The following is a 16248-nucleotide window of genomic DNA, read 5'->3' as shown; positions in this document are numbered from 1 at the left end:
GCTGCCAGGAGAAGAACGCCTATCGAAGAAGCAGATCGCTTGCGCGGCTTCTCCATACCTGTCCAGTTGCGTACGATCAACGGAAGTTCGACTGGAAGGCGAAATGCGCCTACTAGGAGAAGGCTGCTTGCGAGACTCTTGACGTCTAACAAGAAGGGGTAAACATTCAGGAGAAGGGCGCTTCAAGCTAACGAGCGCCTACCGGAGAAGGGCGCTTCCGAGATTCCTGGTGCCTACAAGAGACAAACGGTCAGGAGTAGTGCGCCTAGAAGCGGGAGAGCGCCTACACGGAGAAGGCGCTTGAAAGACTCTTGTTGTCTGCCCTGAGGAGAATAATCAGGAGTATGACGCCTTAAAAGAGACGAGCGCCTACTAGGAGATCGATGTGCAGTAGGCTCTTGGCGCCTACCTTGCGGGGAGCGGCTAACAGCAGGCCGTCTATCATGCACACGACTCCTACCAGACTCTTGATGCCTGTCAGGAGAGAAGTCACGATCCGACACTCGAGGAGAGTGACATCTGGAAGAAGAACGCCTACTTGTATAAGGGCGCCTTCTAGGATCTTGAGGCTGCTGAGGAGAAGTCTCACGCGAGGGAGTTGAAGAAATAGCGTGATGAGCAGGTGCAGTGCGCTTACCGGAATCGGGAATCCAATCTGGAAAAAAGTTCTTTCGTCCATAGAGCGTCCATACCGATGTTTGGCGCCTTGAAGTCGAAAGAGAGCCAGGCGAGCGAGGGCGCTCACGCGAGCCCCTACCTTCATACGAAACCTCCCCATATGAAGGAGAACGCCTAAAAGAGGAGAACGATCCTCTGAAAGAGCGGCGCCTAGATCTCTTGATCGAAGAGAAACCGTCTTCTTCCTACGTGATCTAACTGCTAGAGAGTCTGCTAGCGCCGTGATCTGAGCTTGAAGTCCCGCGAGTACTCTCGTAGGAGAATCTTGTTGTTCTTCCTCGGAAGCAGGCGCCGAGCGCGGAGCGCGAGAAGAACGATCACAGGATTTCTTGGGTTTCTTCGCCTCCACCGACGATTCTTCCGGGAAACAACAAGTATTGTATCAATGCCAACAACTTTCCTAGTTCAAAGTCATTATTTTTATTAATATTTTGGAGTAGAATATGCCCATGTAGCTCTCTTAACTGATAAGGAAATGACACATACTGTATTCAATGCTAGCAGCATTTCTATTTCAATTTATTGCATATTTTGAAGTACGTAATATATGTCCATGTATCCCACCTCCTTCAATGTAGGAATCAGCTATGTAATTACTGGGTAAGTTACATAATTAAAAATGACAATTTTATAATAAAATAGATTTAATTATACTTACCCAGTAGTTACATGATCAGAGCCCTCCCTACTCCCCTCTGATGGACATAAGGCATGAACAAAACTGAGCTTGGTACTTGCAGTCATTTCTATTCTGCCACTATACTCTTGTTTTTTTTTTCATCTGTCCATCCGCCTGTGGTGTTTTTGTATGGTAACACTGCGTCCCGGGCTTTAGATAGTTACGCTATTTGTAAGTTTTAGGTAAATAAAAGGATATCTGGGTGTACATTTGCAACTGAAAAGTGTTTTAATAATTTACTGAATGCGAATTACACCGTTAATATTCGAAATAGGATATTATTATAATCGTTGAATGTAAGCTGAATGTAACTATCTAAAGCCCAGGACGCAGTGTTACCATACAAAGACACAACAGGCGGATGGACAGATGAAAATAACAGAGTATAGTGAGCGGGATTGGTCGCCTACAAAATAGTGTGAAGTGTTATCAGCAGCAAAATTTTGAATTCAAGCTGCCATATAAGTGGAACTTATTGCTATATAATTACGTACTGGGTAAGTATAATTAAAACTGTTTTATTATAAAAATGTCATAATTGGGACAAAAGGTTCAAGTCACTCTTGAGCAACAATGGCAAGGGACAGGCCATTTTACTACTGCATACATGTATTTTCCTATAGATAAAACATAAACATTATCAGCAGCCCAAAGACTTCTCAACCCTTTCTAGAGCCACCAAGAGTCAGGTAGATCTATGGGCTCCCACAAACACCCATACTCCTAGCTCACAGGGACGGTTGGGTTGTGCTTGCTAGTAAAGTCTAATAGTATATGAAGTCTGCAAGTAACCAAATGAGACAACACCAAGGCCACTTCAATTTGCAGCTAGCTATGCAACATTTGAAAACAGTAAATATCTCTGTGGGGTAGAAAATACATATATGCATTTCAGGAACAAGAGAACAAAATTTCATGACACCACCAAGTATGTTTATATATGAACTTGAGATGATTAGATTAACTTTGGGAAGAGACCAAGCTCATAGTTAAGGGGTTTTATATGGCAACAAAACCATAAGCCAAATTCTTCCAAAAGTTAATCCTTGAGAAAGCTGCCTAATGCCTAAACAGTATTTTCAAAGTTTCATCCTTCTGCTCACCAACACTTAAGATATCCTGCTAATATGGATAAAAAAACCAAAGACTTCTGGATCTTTGTGTGGTAGTAACAAGTTCAGAACAAAAAGCCAACACTTACTTATACATGTTGTAGACCATGTCACTGATGCTCTCATGGTTTGCCCCACTGAAGGTCCGATACTGAAAACAATTAGAATTTGCTAGACAAGGTAACCACATAACATCCCTTACATTTCCAATATCTCAAACTATAAGATTAAAATTCTACTTCTACAATACCAATGGAAATCATAAGCATTTACTCTCTCTAATCCTTGCATTTTTTGAAGCTCATTATAGCACCTCAAAGTACTGTATGTTGAAAGGCAATAATTTTTTAAACAGGCAAAATCTTAAGGAATGTATTCTCTAGAAAACTTTATTATCTAATCATATTTATTTTTATAATAAATCAGATTAGAGAATGAGTTCTCTAGGAATCAATTTGATTATAAATTAATTCTCTAATCTAAATTATTCCTGCTTTAAATTTTCACCATTAAATATTTTTGGAAAACATTAAATGAGAAAAGTTCATATTCTTATTTTACATATGTTCTTTATGCCTTCTGTGATAATTGACAATTGCTTTATCCAAAACCAGACTACTGTATTAAAATTTTTATAGTTCATTACAGTGGAACCCCTGTATTCATGAGGGATGCGCACCAGACACCCCCATGAATAGCTAGAATCCACAAATACTTTAGAACCCCAATAAAAATTCTTAAAACTGCCTATTTTGTTAGATCAAACTCAAGAAAAACCCACTAAAAATGCTTATACAGTAGTACCTCGTTTGTCAAACGTTTATGTGTTGAACTTTTCATTCTTTGAACGAAATTTTCGAGAAAATTTCGTATCATTTGTCGAACAAATGCTTGTACTTCGAACCGACTGATTATCTAGTTTATACTCGTATTTGATGGCCTATAGGGTCTTACAAGTTAAACTGTATTAAATTTTTTTTCATTTACAATATATAGTTTAATGATAACATATTCCACAAAATAAATGAAAGTATAAAGCATTTAATATAAAATTTAGCTTTCATTATAAAATTTAGCATAAAAATGTATAAAATTGTACGTAACCGCGGTGATGTCACGCCCAGCTGACTTGAGACTGAACGAGGTAGTGTTGATATGTTGAGGAGAGAACGAAAGAGAGAGTTAAAATATTACTGTATATATGTAAAAGTAATAACAATTTTCATAAAAAAGGGAATTTTCCAATAAATTTATTGTAATGATAAAATATGAAAACAAATGCAATACAGAAAAAAACATTTTTTAAAAGTGTTAATTGAGCAGCGTTCAGTGTACCAAGTGAGACACTCTAGCTTAACAATAATAGCGAAATAGTAAAAATAAGAACAAAGCTTTTCCAATAAAATTTAGCACGAACAATTAACAAAATCATTCATCATTGCAGTGATGCACAGCTAACTTGATGTAGAAGGAGGGGGCATTTATATTTTTGAGGAATAATGAATGAATGATTTTAAGTTATCATGAGTCTTGATATTGTTGAGGAGAGAAGAGGAGACAGTAATATCTTTACTATAGTAATATGCACATAAAAGCAGTACCAATTCACATAAAAAATAAAATGTTATTTCACAAAAAATTTAACAAAATGATAAAACATGACAACAATTAAATGCAATACAGTAAACACGAGGATTTTGCAAACAAAAAAAGCTTGCTCTCGAGGTGTTCAGTGCGCTGAGTGAAACGATAGAGAGAGAGAGAGAGAGAGAGAGAGAGAGAGAGAGAGAGAGAGAGAGAGAGAGAGAGCAGAGAGAGGAGGAGGAGGGGAGAGGGGTTGTACTTCCCACTGATTTATCAGCTGGGCAGGGATGATTATTTGCCTGTTTCTCTCACACTCGATCTGCCCAAATCACTTTTATTTTTATGGTAAAATACCTATCTAGTGACAATTGCTTTTATGATGTTTTTTACTACTGTAAAAGTATCTCAGCTCTGTAATAAACAAACTGGCGCCACTTTCAGCTTCTGCATGCCTTCGATTGTTTGTTTAAACAGCCTCCTTGTGAGTAGTTATTTTATCTCTCTTCCCTTTTACTGCATTCTTGACTTATTACTTATTTGTTTACAAAATCCTTGTGTTTGTTTTAGAAGTCTGCCATTTGCCAACAGTAAGTTGATGTATTGTGGCATAATTAATCTCTTTCATGCACTTAAGATCCATTGTGGAATAATTAATCTCTTCCGTGTACTTAAGATCCAAGTGTAAACACTGATTACTCTCTCTCTCTCTCTCTCTCAGACACACAATCACAATCGGACACAGATACTATCAATTCCTTTGATATTGTCCTTGTAACTAATGTGAATAAAACTTGATTTTGTTATCAATCTTTGCATACTGCAACCAACTCGGTTTCCTCAAAGGGTTCCTGTCTCTCCTCCCTCCATCCCCTAGCCAGCCGGGTGCCATTTTCACCAAACAGTTCGTAATCGTACACAGAAAAAATAAAATGTCGAAAATTTTACTTCATATTACGTACAGTTTCATTAATTTACACTCTTAATTTAACTTTTGAACACATTAATAATGGAAAAAATGTGAAAAGGGGGACTTTTTGGGCTGGCTGGAACGAATTATCCTAATTCCCTTTATTTCTTACTGGGATAATTGTTTCCTATTTCAAACAAATTGCAGTTCGAACAGCCTTCTGGAACGGATTGCATTCAAAGTCTGAGGTACTACTGTACCTGGTTTTTTAAATAGTTATATCACAAAAAGTGCATTTAATTATGAAAATGATTTGAAAATTCAGTAATTTGTGGATATTTCTCAGAAAAATACAGCGAATATGCAAATAATGGGCATATAAGGTCCATAGAGAAATCCGTAAATACGTGAGTCTGCAAATAGCAGGGTCAACTGTACTGTCCAAAGGGTTAATAAAGGAAGTCTAGTGCCGTACACACAAAATCTTCCCTACACTAGCCTCACTTCATATATTAACGCATAGTCCCACATACTATTATCACAGTTTCACAAGCTCTTGCTTGCAGTTGAATCTTCCTAATTTCAATACATCAGAAATTTATAATGAAAACTGGTGAAAGAAAATTATACCTTATTATTATGTCTACAGTGATCCTTTGATACATTGAACACAAAGCATCTGACAGGAACCTTCAGTTTCTTTGCAGCTAAGATGTATCGCTGCCGACTTTCTACATCAGGATTTGTGTTGTCTATGACAACATTTTTTCCTTCCTGCTTGAAGAGATTATGGCCTATATTAGAAAAATATATGAAATGAAGTTCAAGAGTTGGTTTGATAAGTTTTGGAATGATGAATTACAGATACTTGTTACTTGTGCACTAGAAAGTATTTGATGGAAAAATTACCAGAACTAATCAAAGTATAAAATACAGTCCAATACAATGTTACATAAGTGCCAAATTTCAACCAATAGCAAATATAATCTAGATAAAGCACTAAAAATATATTTATTAAGTCCTCAACACTTTCAATTTACCAACCAATTTTTTATTTTTTAGTATTGTAATTTATTGAATGACGTCACTTTATACAGAGAAAAGTAAGACCTTTAGACTTTCCTCGAGGGAGACCTTTCTTCTGCTTTGTTTCAACTCTTTGACTTCTGTTACAAGAAACTTACAAATTGCAACAAAGTGAGATCTAAGATCTAGAAGCACATTTACTATCATCTGCTGTTGGAAATGTCCTAAATAAGGAATTAAATACTACCTTAATTCCATTCAATTTTGTTGCTAAATCAATAACTTGGACTTCTACAATGGATTTATGCATCAATAACCTTAACTACCATAAAGTAATGTCATTACATCAGTACCCTTACATTGTGTATAATGTTGAAAACGTTTAACTAAAGCCACATGATGTAAGTTATTCCCCCATTTTACCAGTTAGTTTATACTGTATTACCACTATGCCCACAAGAAAAATTTGAAGAGGTTCATATTTTCAGAATAAATTTATTAGCCTAAAATGACCACAGCCAAACATTACCTGTAAAGATTTTTCCATTATGCTGATACATTTCTGCCAAGACCCAACAGTATCACGATTAGCTTGAACATACCCTGCAGCAGCAAAGTGTGTTGATGCCAAAAAGCTCTTACCACTCCCAGGGTACCCAACAAAAACTATAACCTGTTGAGTAAATAAAGTTCTTTCTTTTCTTGACACTAGTATAAGTAATCTTCAAAAAAGTTATTAAAATAGCATACCTGTTTTTGACTACTTTGGTATTCATTACAATAAATTCTTTTTCTAACTCCAAAGCTTTCTTTAACTCAAATTCCACTCCCTAGTACTATCACAATTATTTGTTCAAAGGATCCACACCAATATACATATATTAAACATTTTCAAACTGGCCAAAGTTTCACCCTCTTTCTTAAGGCTGAAGTGACCTCACTCTTCTCTTCACTTGAATGCCCAGTGCGTACTTCAAAGAACCAGTCGCACTGAAGTAGTATACAGTTACATGATAGATCAGGAGAGAACAAGAAATCTTAATCAAATCTTCAACGTTAAATCCTGAATTACTAGTGAGGTACTTGACATGCCACATAATCACTTTACATAACCCATATGTTCTCAAAAGAAAACATCACTTGTTCATCACAAATATCATCAATCATCAAATTACTGTGAAAACCAGTACATGCCATATAAGTAATCAATCAACTACCCATATGTTCTCCAAAGAAAATATCACTTGTTATTCCCAAAAAATATATCAAATTACAGTCAAACTCAAATTCAAACCAAGCAAAAAATAAATAAAATAAAATAAAATCACTACATAAAAACAACTTACCTCCAATTCATGTTTAGGCACTTTGGTGGATGGAGGATCAAATAATGACACTGAATCACTTACAGTACGAGGATCAAACTCAGGCATGTTGAACTTCTGAGTTTTCACTCCTGACAAAAAGGGAGGAAAATATTTGTTGAATAAATTCCAACTACAGAATTTTTCATCTGTTCTCAGGATCTAATTAATTTCATGAATTTAAAATTCACTTTACATATTTTAAATCTTTTACACAGATTTTCAGTTTCCAATAAAATTCTAGAAAAATCCAATACAGGCAGTCCCCGGGTTACGACAGGGGTTCCGTTCTTGAGACGCGTCGTAAGCTGAAAATCGTCGTAAGCCGGAACATTGTCAAAAACCCTAAGAAAACCTTACTTTTAATGCTTTAGGTGCATTCAAAACTATGTAAACTGGATTCTTATTGCATTTTTCATCAAAAAAAACCTTTAAATATTGATTATTTTGCATTTTTGGAGTCATATTTCATCTGCCAGATCAGCGTTTGTTGGCGTCGTAACTCTGGAACAGGCTTCGTAACCCTGGAACATGCGTCATAATCCTGGAAATAATTTCTGATGAATATAATTGAAAAGCGTCATAACCTCGGAACGTCGTAAGCCGAGACCGTCGTAACTCAGGGACTGCCTGTATATATCTTTCTGGAATAGAATATAGTATACTGACTGATTTCTCGACCAATTTAACTGTAAATGGTTTCCAAAATTTGCCTACAAATTTAAGTTAAAATTAACTGTAAAAATCAACAGATACTTATTAGACAAGCTTGCAATTACAATAAAAATGGTATTTCTGGGCTCAGCTCGTGTCGCTGCGCGAAATATCCTTTAATCTATTATTTCTAGGGTAAATGTACTAACACATACCAGAGAATAAATAAATAAAGAAAAAGGTCAGTACAACTGACTCGCTCACCCTCCAAGAGGGTGTCGGTATGAACACTATGGCGCTGAGACACTACCACGAGCCAAATGCCAATAGAACCTTCTCCCACTACAAAATCCCCCGCCCCAAGAGGAGAGCCGACCCACAGAGTGGGCAGCAACTACTACTACTCCATCCCATGCTCCCGACTGCTGCGCCTCTGGTGGCCATCCTTTTCAGTTAGCGCACACGATACACACGTGCCCTTTTTTACTCTGTGTTTTTTGTGCAGCATCGCAGCAGCTAAGTTAAGTACTCAGTGTTTATTGCTATTTGGTTTTTTCCGGCCCTGAGCCCGTATTTGCCGCCGTTTTTTAGGTATAAATACGAACTCTAGGTCGGCGAAGCATGGCAGCATGGTTCTGCCTCGTGGTGGGTTCGTTCTTGGTCGCCCATACCAGAACATCCCCTTACTTAAGTAGGCTCTATTTTAATCATCCGCTTTGTTTAGGGTACGGTCTACACGGTTTTGTCATGCATGCATGTCTTTTACCTTATGTAGGCTCCTTCCATCCAGACCCTAGCCACGGCTCTTAGTATCGGCCTCGGCTAGCTTTGAGTGGTAGACTTTCCTTCGGGTTAGTCGTACACTCCTGGATTTTTTCTCCTACTATTTTGTTTTCTTTCTTTCATAATTATTCATTTGAAATTATTTTATATGATATTTTGTCCAGGTTAGTTAGGCGTCTGGCTTTGCTTAGCCTAGGTTGTGGCCCATAGGGCCTATATGCTACGCTCTTCAGTTCGGTTGTTGCATTCCCAGATAGCATCTCTCTGATCAGCTGGTTATGTTTCTAGGCTTTGTTTGTCCATTGTTTTTGTACTTACCGCCCCGTGGTCACTACGTGATCACGGGGGCAGCCAGACGCCTGTCCAGTCACCTTTCCCCCCTCCCGCTCTTCCATAGAGTCGGGGGGGTGGGTCGGTCTGCCCATGCTCGCTCCGCATACCCGAGCCTGCCTCCCTCTCTCCCCAGGCGGAGGGGAGTAGAGGGACGGGACAGACCCAGCCAGACTGGACTCGACCTCTCCGGCTTCTCGGTCCGGCCGGATGGTAAGGTGGGGGGGGGACTGGCCCTTTCCCCCCTCCGTTGCTACTGCCCGTCGCTCCGTTTTGCTAGCCCGAGTCTGTATGTCCTCTCGCTCTTTCCCACCTTACTAGGGCTCCTTTACTACCGGAGACCTGGCATCCAGCGGAAAGGTGACTAGTCCACCCAGCAGGGTGGGGACCGGGGCATACAGTTGGTCCCTTCTAACCACTCCATGTCCTCGCTGAGTTACGACACTCCGCCACGCACTGGACTTAGTCCGGGTACGATTCGAGTTTTATAGGTTTTAAGATCTATTATGTTGAAACTAGTAAGTTTAATCTTTAAGCTACCTTAACCATCCCCCCTCCCTTACCTGTCTCACCGGATCTCTCCGGGGTTATAGCCTATTCAGGCGATAAGGGAGGGGTTTTATGCCCAATTTTTTTCCGAGCTCCGGCATGCAACGGAGTTCTTCTGTCCTTTAGCCTGTAAGTGATAGTCTTTAAGATACTCATGTGTCTTTTCACTTACAGACCACCAACTGTGAGCATCCGGGATGCGCCGCCACACTTCAAGACCCATGTGGACATGAAGTTTGCCGGTCCCATGCTCCATGCGCGACTCCGCACGGGACATCCAGGTCTGGTACCACGAGACGTGTACCATCTGTTATGATCTGGTGAGCCAGCTCTTAGACGGGGTAAGTATTCCAACTCCGTTAACTTGTCCTCATTTGTTATAGTGCTTAAGTTTTTACATTAATCTCCCTAACTTAAGATAAAATTCATGGGGTTTTTGTAGCCCCTATAAATTTTAAGTTAAGCTTTTAAACTGGTTTTAGTTTTAAGTTTAATCTTAAAATCTAATCAATACCCTCTCTTCCAGGCTCCGGCTGTGAGGGATACCGCACTGGCAACCCTGCGGGCCTGGGTCGGCGGTTTTGGGAAGAACGCCGCCAAGGGTATGCCCTACATTCTTGAGAAGAAGTTGGCGGTACTAATCTTCCCCGGAGGCAAGGCTACAGGCTACGTCGACCCAGCAGAGGCGGGCCCCGACTATCGCTTTCATCCAGCAACAGCTGGCTGCCTCGTTGACGGACCAAGGCCAGGACATCTCCCTCGGAAGTCGCGACGCTCGATATTAATGTTGAACCTATGGTAGGTGTAGACAAACCTGTGGTCGAGGTAGGTACGTTGGACACCCAAGGGATGCCCTTGGGTGCAACTGGATCTTCTACCCCTGCAACCTCTCCATCCTTCCAAGGCTTTACAGGTAATGAAACTATATACTTCTCCTGACGCTTCCGTTAGACCCAAGGTCAAAGGTCAAGCAGTGAAAACCTTGACGAAGACGTCGTCGTCGTCTAAAAAAGGACGGCGTCGGCGTCATCTTCTTCTCGTAAGTCTCCGGCTAGAAATCCCGGAGCAGAGAGATCTAAAGCTTCTGGGTCCGGCTCTAAGTCCTCTAGGAGTAAATCCTCCAGGGAGAGATCTCATACTCCAGTGGAGTCGTCAGTTCCGCTACCTTTGGTTCCGGTTCAGAGCCACCCTTCCACCTCCGCAGCAGCTCCGGCTTTGGACTCCAACGCTGGTCTGTTGCAACAAGTTGGGCGATCTGGTTGGTTCTCTGAAAAACAGCATGGAACAAATGATCTCCCGGTTGTCTGATAGGATCAACCTCAGGACAACATTATAGCCGGACTGAGCCAAGCTCCACTAGCCTCTTCTCCACCTTTCAGCACAGGGGGAGCCCAATTACCCCCGTATGACTCTCTACCTCCGTTCTCAATGAACAACCCTTGGAGAGTAGCGTCATACGCCCCCTTCCAAGACGGGCTTATCTCTATCCCGGAATGTGGAACTCGGAGGATTGAAGACTTCGAGTTCTACCGGAAGACCTTCAGCCTCCGTTCATCGGCTACGCCAGGCTCACCGCCTCAGCCATGACTCGGGACGATAAGGTACCAAAAGAGACAGTCCTCTATTCACGAGACAGGCTCAGAGAGAATGGCTCAGGTGTCTAGAGGACATGGATTGTTCCAACACGAAAATCCAACTAACTTTTAAGAGTCCGTTTACGATCTTACGATGGAAGAGAGTACCCCGCTCCCTTTCTTGACAAAGATCGCGACAACCACCATTCCAGCAGCCCAGAAGGGGGATTCCATGCCTCAGCTGAAGGAAGCAGATCCTACGTCTCCTTTACTTCCTTCAGCCGGTGAATTGTGGGAAGATTTACCCAACACCTTCTCAGCTGGCAAACTCAAACCAGGACTGTGCTATGGAGCAGTTTGGTGAGAAGCTACCTAGGCTTCCAGATAGCCTTATTCAGGCGGAATTCGATGCCAAATCGCGTTAGCCAGGTCTATTAATTCCACGGCTATGACCGAGGTGGCTACCATTGCCTATGGGTCGGAGCCACTCTTTAAGCTTCTTACCAAATCTTTGACTCAAACGGTGCAGTCGGATATGTTTGAGTTCGCCACTGCTAGGACGAATTGTAGGAAACATGTCCTACAAGAAGCAACAATTCGGCACGAGCCGAATAAGTTGCTTACGTCAAGCATCTGGGGGAGCGGACCTCTTCCCAGAAGCGATGGTGAAGGAGGTTCAGGCAGAGGCTACGAGATTGAACCAAAGCCTTAAAGACCGTTGGGGTCTTACGGCCAAGAGACGACAGGATCAAGCCGGTAAGGGTAAGGCTCAAAGGAAACCCAGACGTTTCCAGCCCTACCAGAAGAAACAGCCACGCTTTTCTCAGCAGGTTCCGGCTGTTCCCTTGGTGCAAACAGCCCAACCTTCTACCTCAAAGGCTCAATCGCAGCCGCATTTACGTTATCTCCCTCAGCCTCAACCCTCCACCTCTTACGCTCTCTCTCCAGCCTACAATCAAGTCTTCGAGGGTCAAGCTTCCCAGAAGTATGACGCTCGGGTAAGGGAGGCAGAGGTAAGCGATCCTTTCGTGGGAGAGGATCGGGAGGTCCCTTTAATAGAGAAAGCATTTCAGGGGAGGCCGAGGAGGCTACCAAAACCAATGAGGATTTTCAGGTAGGAGGAGGCTGTTTCACTTTCGCCACCGGTGGAACTTCAGCAAGTGGGCTCAGAGCATTGTGTCAAAAGGCCTGGGTTGGAGCTGGTTAGCGAGCCCACCCCCATCCAGACCTTTCGCCAACTTCCTTCCAAGGAATTGACGGAGTATGCGGAGGATCTCCTTCAGAAAGGAGCTATAGCGAGAGTCAACAGGTTAAAATTTCAAGGTCGCTTGTTCAGCGTGCCAAAGAAAGGCTCACAAAAAAGAAGGGTAATCTTAGACTTGTCCCGCTTAAACTTAGCCATTCGCTGCGACAAGTTCAAGATGCTCACGATCTCGCAGGTGCGGACCTTACTTTCCCCGTGGGGCCGTCACCACCTCTATCGATCTTACAGACGCTTACTATCATATCCCTATTGCAAGACACTTCCGTCCGTATCTGGGCTTCAAGATAGAGACCACATTCTCCTTCAAGGTAGTTCCTTCGGGCTCAACGTAGCACCCAGGGTGTTCACGAAGCTGGCGGAAGTAGTAGTTCAACAACTAAGATCGCAAGGGGTTATGGTAGTAGCGTATCTCGACGATTGGTTGATCTGGGCTTCAACAGTCGAGGAATGCAACAGAGCAACACTGAAAGTGATTCAGTTCCTGGAATATCTAGGCTTCAAGATAAACAGGACCAAGTCAAGACTCACTCCAGTCAAACTTTCAGTGGCTGGGCATCAATGGAATCTATCCTCCCATACTCTGTCGATTCCATCACCAAGAGGAAAGAAATAGCGAAGTCAGTCAAGCAATTTCTGAGTCACAACTGGCGTCAAGAAGAAACTCAGAAAGGATCCTGGGTTCACTCCAGTTTGCATCAGTGACAAACATCCTGATGAAAGCCAAACTGAAAGACCTAACCAGAATCTGGCGCTCGACGAGCAAATGTCAGGTCCAGGGACAAATTATCCTCAGTCCCTCTGATTCTACGGAATCGACTCCGGCCGTGGGCGAAAGTCAAGAACTTGTCGGTATCAGTGCCCCTTCAGTTTCCTCCACCAGGGATTACCATCCACACAGACGCTTCATTAAGCGGTTGGGGAGGATATTCCCAGTTCAAGAAAGTTCAAGGAACGTGGTCACCTCAGTTCCGTCAGTTCCATATAAACGTACTGGAAGCAATGGCAGTGTTCTTGACTCTGAAAAGGTTACGTCCGCCAAAGTACTCCCATATAAAGCTAGTCTTGGACAGCGCAGTGGTAGTACATTGTATAAACAGAGGAGGCTCCAAATCACGTCATCTAAATCATGTCATGGTAGCCATCTTCTCCCTGGCGGACAAGTTCAGTTGGCATCTCTCCTCCACCCATATAGCTTGGAGTGAGAAACGTCATAGCAGATGCTCTATCCCGATCAGTACCTCTAGAGTCGGAATGGTCACTGGACAACAGTTCGTTCCAATGGATTCTTCAGAGAGTTCCAGGCCTACAAGTGGATCTCTTCGCATCTCAAGCGAACCACAAACTCCCATGTTATGTGGCCCCCAACCTGGACCCTCTGGCCTATGCCACGGACGCCCTGGCTCTAGACTGGAACAACTGGGAGAAGATTTATGTCTTTCCTCCAGTGAATCTTCTCATGAAGGTATTGAACAAACTCAGGACATTCAAGGGTCAAGTGGCTCTAGTAGCCAGACTGGCCGAAGAGCAATTGGTACCCTCTAATTCTGGAACTGGGTCTTCGCCCTCTTCGGATTCCCAGTCCCAGGCTCTCCCAGTCAGTACAAACGAAGACTGTGTTCGCTTCCTCAGGATTCTCAAAACCCTAACTTTATGGATTTCATGAAGTTTGCAGCGAAAAGGGATGCGAATATTGACCCTCAAAATATTCTCTTCTTGGAATCCGATAAAAGAGATTCAACTTTGAGACAGTATGATGCTGCTGTCAAAAAGTTAGCAACCTTCCTGAGAAAATCAGATATTAGGATCATGACAATCAATTCAGCTATATCCTTTTTTCAGATCCTTATTGAAAACGGCTTAGCAGCTAGCACGATTACGACAAACAAGTCAGCCTTGAAAAAGATTTTTCAATTTGGTTTCAACATAGACTTGACAGATTCCTACTTCTCGTCTATTCCCAAGGCGTGTGCTAGACTTAGACCTTCTGTAAGGCCTAACGTCAGTATCATGGTTCTAAACGATGTTCTTAAGCTGGCTTCAGAAACTGATAATGACACATGCTCGTTATAATGCTCTTAAGAAAAACTCTATTTTTATTAAGCTTGGCCTCAGGAGCTAGAATTTCAGAAACTGTCGGCTTTATCCAGAGATCCGGATCATATTCAGTTCCTTCCCACAGGGGAAGTGCTACTTCTCCGGAACGTAGTTTTATAGCTAAGAATGAAGATCCTTTGATGAGGTGGGAACCATGGAAGGTACTACCCCTTCCACAAGATGTATCTCTTTGCCCAGTTTCAACCTTACGAGCCTTTCTGTCTAGGACCTCCTCATCCTCATCGGTCCTCTCTTTAAGAGAGAAAAAGGTGGTACTTTATCTATTAAAGGCATCAGGCAACAAATCCCTGTACTTCATTAAACAAGCCAATCCTGACTCTTTTCCAAAGCACATGATGTCAGGGCAGTAGCCACCTCAATTAACTATTTCCAACATATGAACTTCGATGAGTTGAAAAGTATACTGGATGGAAATCGCCGACAGTGTTCAAACGTCATTACTTAAAGGTCCTTGGAAGCTCTGAAATTTTCAGCAGTAGCAGCGGGTAACATAGTTTCCCCCGACTCTACCTAATCTTTAGTAGAAGATCCAGTCCTCCTCCTTTACCTGCCTCACCCAACAGTTCGTCTATTCCTGCCTTGTTCATCTACGGTTACCTTGTGTCTTAGCTGATTTTGATGATGTGGTGGGTGTCCTTATTTTTTTGCTAGGCGGGGCACTCACAATTGATTGTGGATATTGATCTCTTGGATGTCATCCCCTTAATTTTATGCTAGGGGATACATCTTATTTTGTAATGGTTACGGGTTTTGTATATTAAGTTATATACATTCCTTTATATTTGTTATTATTGTTGAGTTTGTTTTGTTCAACTTATTATGTTATTGCTCTGGATTTCTGATACATATCTTTACACAGATACCATTTTGGTACATATATGCCATATTACCCCTGTATATGTAAATTACCTTAAGTTAAAGAAATATTTTAAGAATTAAGTTTAATTTAAGCATATTTCTATTTTGTATCATTGTGTATATGTATCCTTATTAGCATTATATTCTTTTATTTTATTTATTTTTACCTTTTATTTGAGACCTCTTTTTGTTTTGTTGATTTCTGTTTACAATCTTGTGCTATTTCTCTGGTACGATTTCGCGCAGCGACACGAGCTGAGCCCAGAAAAGGGATTTTGACGTAAGGAAAAATCTATTTCTGGGCGATTGGCTCGTGTCGCCAGCGAAATCCCGCCCTACCCATCCCATCGCCCAAGATTGTCTGCTAACTTCAGGATGGCCACCAGAGGCGCAGCAGTACGGGAGCATGGGATGGAGTAGTAGTAGTTGCTGCCCACTCTGTGGGTCGGCTCTCCTCTTGGGGGGATTTTGTAGTGGGAGAATTCTATTGGCATTTGGCTCGTGGTAGTGGTCTCCTCGCCATAGTGTTCATGCACCGACACCCTCTTGGAGGGTGAGCGAGTCGTTGTACTGCCCTTTTTCTTTATTTATTTATTCTCTGGTATGTTTGTTAGTACATTTACTCCTAGAATAATAGATTAAAGGATATTTCGCTGGCGACAACGAGCCAATCGCCCAGAAATAGATTTTTCCTTACCGTCAAAATCCTTTTTTCTTTTTATAAATAAATAAGGTTTCAACACATACTTACCCGAACAATTACATAGCTAT

The 16248-nt window shown here is 41.8% G+C and overlaps 1 protein-coding gene across 2 annotated transcripts in view; it reads right to left on the bottom strand.

Annotated features, from left to right (window-relative positions):
* LOC135221941 (uncharacterized protein F21D5.5-like) overlaps positions 1-16248 on the bottom strand; it is a 202820-nt gene that overhangs the window by 14814 nt on the left and 171758 nt on the right. For both annotated transcript variants that reach the window (XM_064259972.1, XM_064259973.1), the window contains exons 7-10: positions 7333-7442; positions 6516-6659; positions 5591-5734; positions 2559-2620 (exon numbers count right to left, since the gene is read on the bottom strand). In XM_064259972.1, coding sequence (XP_064116042.1) covers positions 2559-2620; positions 5591-5734; positions 6516-6659; positions 7333-7442 — 460 coding nt within the window. The remainder of the gene's footprint in view (positions 1-2558; positions 2621-5590; positions 5735-6515; positions 6660-7332; positions 7443-16248) is intronic.

The sequence above is a fragment of the Macrobrachium nipponense genome, chromosome 3, assembly GCF_015104395.2.
Source record: "Macrobrachium nipponense isolate FS-2020 chromosome 3, ASM1510439v2, whole genome shotgun sequence".
Lineage (NCBI taxonomy): Eukaryota > Metazoa > Arthropoda > Malacostraca > Decapoda > Palaemonidae > Macrobrachium > Macrobrachium nipponense.
This window is presented reverse-complemented; position numbering and strand designations above follow the sequence as displayed.